Source organism: Carlito syrichta, unplaced genomic scaffold (genome assembly GCF_000164805.1).
Source record: "Carlito syrichta isolate Samal-C Ts95f unplaced genomic scaffold, Tarsius_syrichta-2.0.1 Scaffold135753, whole genome shotgun sequence".
Lineage (NCBI taxonomy): Eukaryota > Metazoa > Chordata > Mammalia > Primates > Tarsiidae > Carlito > Carlito syrichta.
In genome coordinates, this window is record NW_007079849.1 from 10,251 (window position 1) to 13,989 (window position 3,739).

General features: G+C 56.5%; 1 protein-coding gene across 1 annotated transcript in view; it reads right to left on the reverse strand.

The window, feature by feature from the left end:
• Nucleotides 1-762: 762 nt before the first annotated feature.
• The window catches only part of LOC103250970 (mitoguardin 2-like), a gene marked incomplete at its 3' end in the record, with an annotated part of 10,915 nt that continues 7,938 nt past the window's right edge, over nucleotides 763-3,739 (reverse strand). Inside the window, exons 3-5 of the mRNA XM_021708315.1 lie at nucleotides 2,157-2,351; nucleotides 1,218-1,335; nucleotides 763-899 (exon numbers count right to left, since the gene is read on the reverse strand). Of these exons, the coding sequence (XP_021563990.1) occupies nucleotides 763-899; nucleotides 1,218-1,335; nucleotides 2,157-2,351 (450 nt within the window). The remainder of the gene's footprint in view (nucleotides 900-1,217; nucleotides 1,336-2,156; nucleotides 2,352-3,739) is intronic.

The window sequence follows — 3,739 nt, forward strand, 5'->3', positions numbered from 1 at the left end:
CAATAAATCAAAAATTAGCCAGGCGTGGTAGCGCACGCCTGTAGTTCCAGCTACTTGGAAGGCTGAGGCGAAGGATCGCCGGAGCCCAGCAGGTCGAGGCTGTGGTGGCCGGGAGCGGCCACCACACTCCAGTCTGGGCGACAGAATGAGATTCCAATTCAAAAAAGAAAAAAGAAAACAATAAATATGCCTGTAAAAAAACTTGGACGACATCAAAAAAATAAGTATAAGGAAAAGAAAAGACAGAGACCCTGTAATCTTGTCAACTGTGAACAGAGGCCTCATTCCGTCCAGGCTTTCAGGAGACCAGGGGTGTGACCATCATGGCTTAGTCTCCTAAGTAATGACAGCGTTCCAGGCACTGTACTAAGCACATGACACATACTGTTTTGGTTTTTTTTTTGAGTCGGGGTCTCACTTTGTCACTCGGGCTGAAGTGCAGTGACATGCTCATGGCCACCGCAGCCTTGACCTGCTGGGCTCAGCCTGTAGCTGATACTACAGGTGCACACCACCATGCCCAGCTAATTTATTCATTTATTATAGAGACATGGTCTTGCCACATTGCCCAGAATGGCAAACTGTTTTGTTTCAACTAAATAATCCCACAGAGATGGAAAAACAGGCTCGGAGGCCAAGCAGCTTGCTGGAGACAGCGGGGCCAACGCCCTGCCTCTCCAGGCCCAGCTGCCCCCTCTTCCACGCCACCAAGCTTCTCCCATGGCTGAGGCTGGCGGCAGGACACAGGGGAAGACCACCTACCTCCGACACAGGCTCCGAGGCAGTCTCTGGATGCCGCAGGCTGTCCCCAGGCGTGGGGGTGCTGCCGCTGTCCCCCCGCTGGCCCACGCTCAGGGCCTGCTCCCACTTCTGCAGAGCCTCCTCGAACAGCTCCATGCCTAGCACAGGCGGGACAGAAGAAGTGCTGGACCCACAGCCACTCTCACTGCACTGTGACCGGGCTCAGGACAGGCCCCGAAGGACAGGAACCAGCAGGGCTGGGTGGCCACAGTTGGATCACTTTTTTAGGCCTTTGTTCAGATTCGATTTGTGCCTAGACCCTGTGCCCCATCGAGAAGTGGCTGGAAACCACTGAATGGGGGGGCCTGGGGCAGGGGTGGGGTAAAGCAGTCCCTGGAGAAGTGACCCAGCCAGGTCAGGCTCCGGGTGGCCTTCCCTGCCACCCACCCTGCGCAGGCTGTGCCCACCGCCCACACCTTGCATGTACAGGCTCTCGGCATTGCCGTCGCTGATGGTCAGAGACTCCTCCATGGCTCTGGCATCCCAGGGTCCTGAACCCACGGCCGTGGGGCTGGATGAGTTCACCGCTGCCATCTGGGTGCCAGGACAAAGAGTGAGGCCTGCCCAGGCCCTCTGCAGGGCCCCTCAGGGCCTCCTACGCCACATACTCTCCCCAAACACCATCCTCAGTTACCCTCAGGATGGCCTGGGCGTGCCAACTCGAAGCGCCTCCAGGAATGTCAAAGCAGGGAGACACAGCGAGGCCAGGGCCCAGCCAAGGAAGCGGCATCCTCCTATGGATCCCACCGTGAGCCCTGCTCCTGCCTGCGTTTACCCGTTCCCTACTCTGGGGATCCTCCCATTTGGACAAGGAAGACAGAGAGTGCCACACTGTACCAGGGCCCCGACTCTCACCCACCTCCCCACTGGGCTGCGGCCCCTCCAGCACCAGGTCCCCCTGCTTGTGTCCTCAGGCAGTGCCCTGCTCAGGGCTGGGCCTCTGCTTGCTGATGGAATTAATAACCTCATGAACGAATGAACCAAAGCTGCCCCCAGGAGAAGACAGCTTTCTCTGTGTCCTATTGCCCTTGCATCCCTGGTGCCTGGCAGTCCCTGGCACCATGCAGGTGCCCGCTCAGGGTCTGATGAGTGAGTGAACAACTGTCCCTCACAGGCCTGCGTCCCTGAGAGGCCACCAACCGCTCCCCCTGTACCTGCCTACCTCGCTCCCACCTATGCCCAGCACAGTGAGTGATCGGTGACAGTCGCTGACAGCCTGCATGTGTGGATAAGCGCACCAGAATGAATGAACGAATGAATGAATACCTCCCATCGCCCTACCAGTCCACAGGCTTCCTGAGGCAGAGTCCTCAGGAGGGCTGAGCCTGGGGTGGGTCGGCACCCCCGCTGCTCACCGAGGCCACGCTGTGGCAGGAGCCTGAGCGCTTGCTGGGCTCGATGGAGGAGATGCCGCTGAGCGTGTCGTTACTCTTGCTGCTGGGGCTCTGGACCCTCCGGCTGGAGTAGCCTGCAAGGAGCAGGAGGGTGGGTTGCACAGGCCTGCGCCCGAGGACACGCCCCATCCAGGCCACCATCCCCTTCCTCACACACTGGGAACCCGTCCTGATGACGGGAGTCAGACAACGGCAGAGCCCCCAAGTATGTGGCCCTCCCTCTTGTCCTGCTCCCTGCCACCTCCCTATCACCCTGCACAGGGCTGGACACAGATAGGCTGGAGCAGCCAGGAATGAGGGCCAACTGTTCCCCTGCCTCAACTCGGCTTCCCTGTGCTGCTGAGTGACTCATTTAGAATTCCCTTTTGCAATAATTCACAATTAAAATATATTTTCACAGAAAGAGACTTCTGCTTCTTTTTTTTTTTGGGTGGAGTCTCACTCTGTCGCCCAGACTGGAGTGCAGTGGCCGCTTACAGCCACTGCAGCCTCGACCTGCTGGGCTCCGGCGATCCTTCCGCCTCAGCCTTCCAAGTAGCCGGAATTACAGGCATGCGCTACCACTGATTTTTTGACTTATTGTAGAGATGAGGTCTTGTTGCCCAGGCGGGTCTCGAAGCTGCAGGCTCAGGCAATCCACTCACCTCAGCCTCCCAAAGGCGCGGGATAACAGGCTGAGCCACTGAGCCCGGGTTTTTTTTTTTTTTTTTAAGAGACAGGGTCTTGCTGTGTTAACCAGGCTGGAGTACAGTGGTGCTCACCACAGCCTCAAATTTCTGGGCTCAAGTGAGTTTTCCGACTCAGCTTCATGAGTAGCTGGAACTAAAAGAGTGCACCACCACATATGGCTAAGTTTTTACTTTTTTGCAGAGGTGGCCTCAAGCAATCTTTTTGTCTTGGCCTCCCAAAGTGCAGGGATTACAGGTGTGAGCCGCCACACCTGGCCACTTTTGTTTTTTTTTTTTTTTTTTTGAGTTGGCGTCTCACTCTGTCGCCCAGACTGGAGTGCCTGGCCATTCCCGGCCACCACAGCCTCGACCTGCTGGGCTCCGGCGATCTTTCTGCCCCAGCCTTCCAAGTAGCTGGAACTACAGGCGCGCGCTACCATGCCCGGCTAATTTTTTTTTTGATTTATTGTAGAGATGAGGTCTTGCCAAGTTGCCTAGGCAGGTCTCGAACCCGCGGGCTCAGGCAATTCACTCACCTCGGCCTCCCAAGGCGTGGGATTACAGGTTGAGCCACCGAGCCCGGCCTAACTTTTGTTTTTTAAAACAAGTGTTGGCTGGGCTCAGTGCCTCAGTCTGTTATGCCAGCACTTTGGGAGGCCAAGGTGAGTGGATTGCCTGAGCCTGCAGAATCGGAATCAAGACCAGCCTGGGCAATTTAGACAGACCTTCTTTCTACAATAAAAAACAAACAAAGCCGGGCTCAGTGGCTCAGTCTGTAATCCCGTGCCTTTGGGAAACTGAGGTGAGTGAACTGCCTGAGCCCGAGGGTTCGAGACCCGCCTGGGCAGTGAGACCTCATTTCTACAATAAATCAAC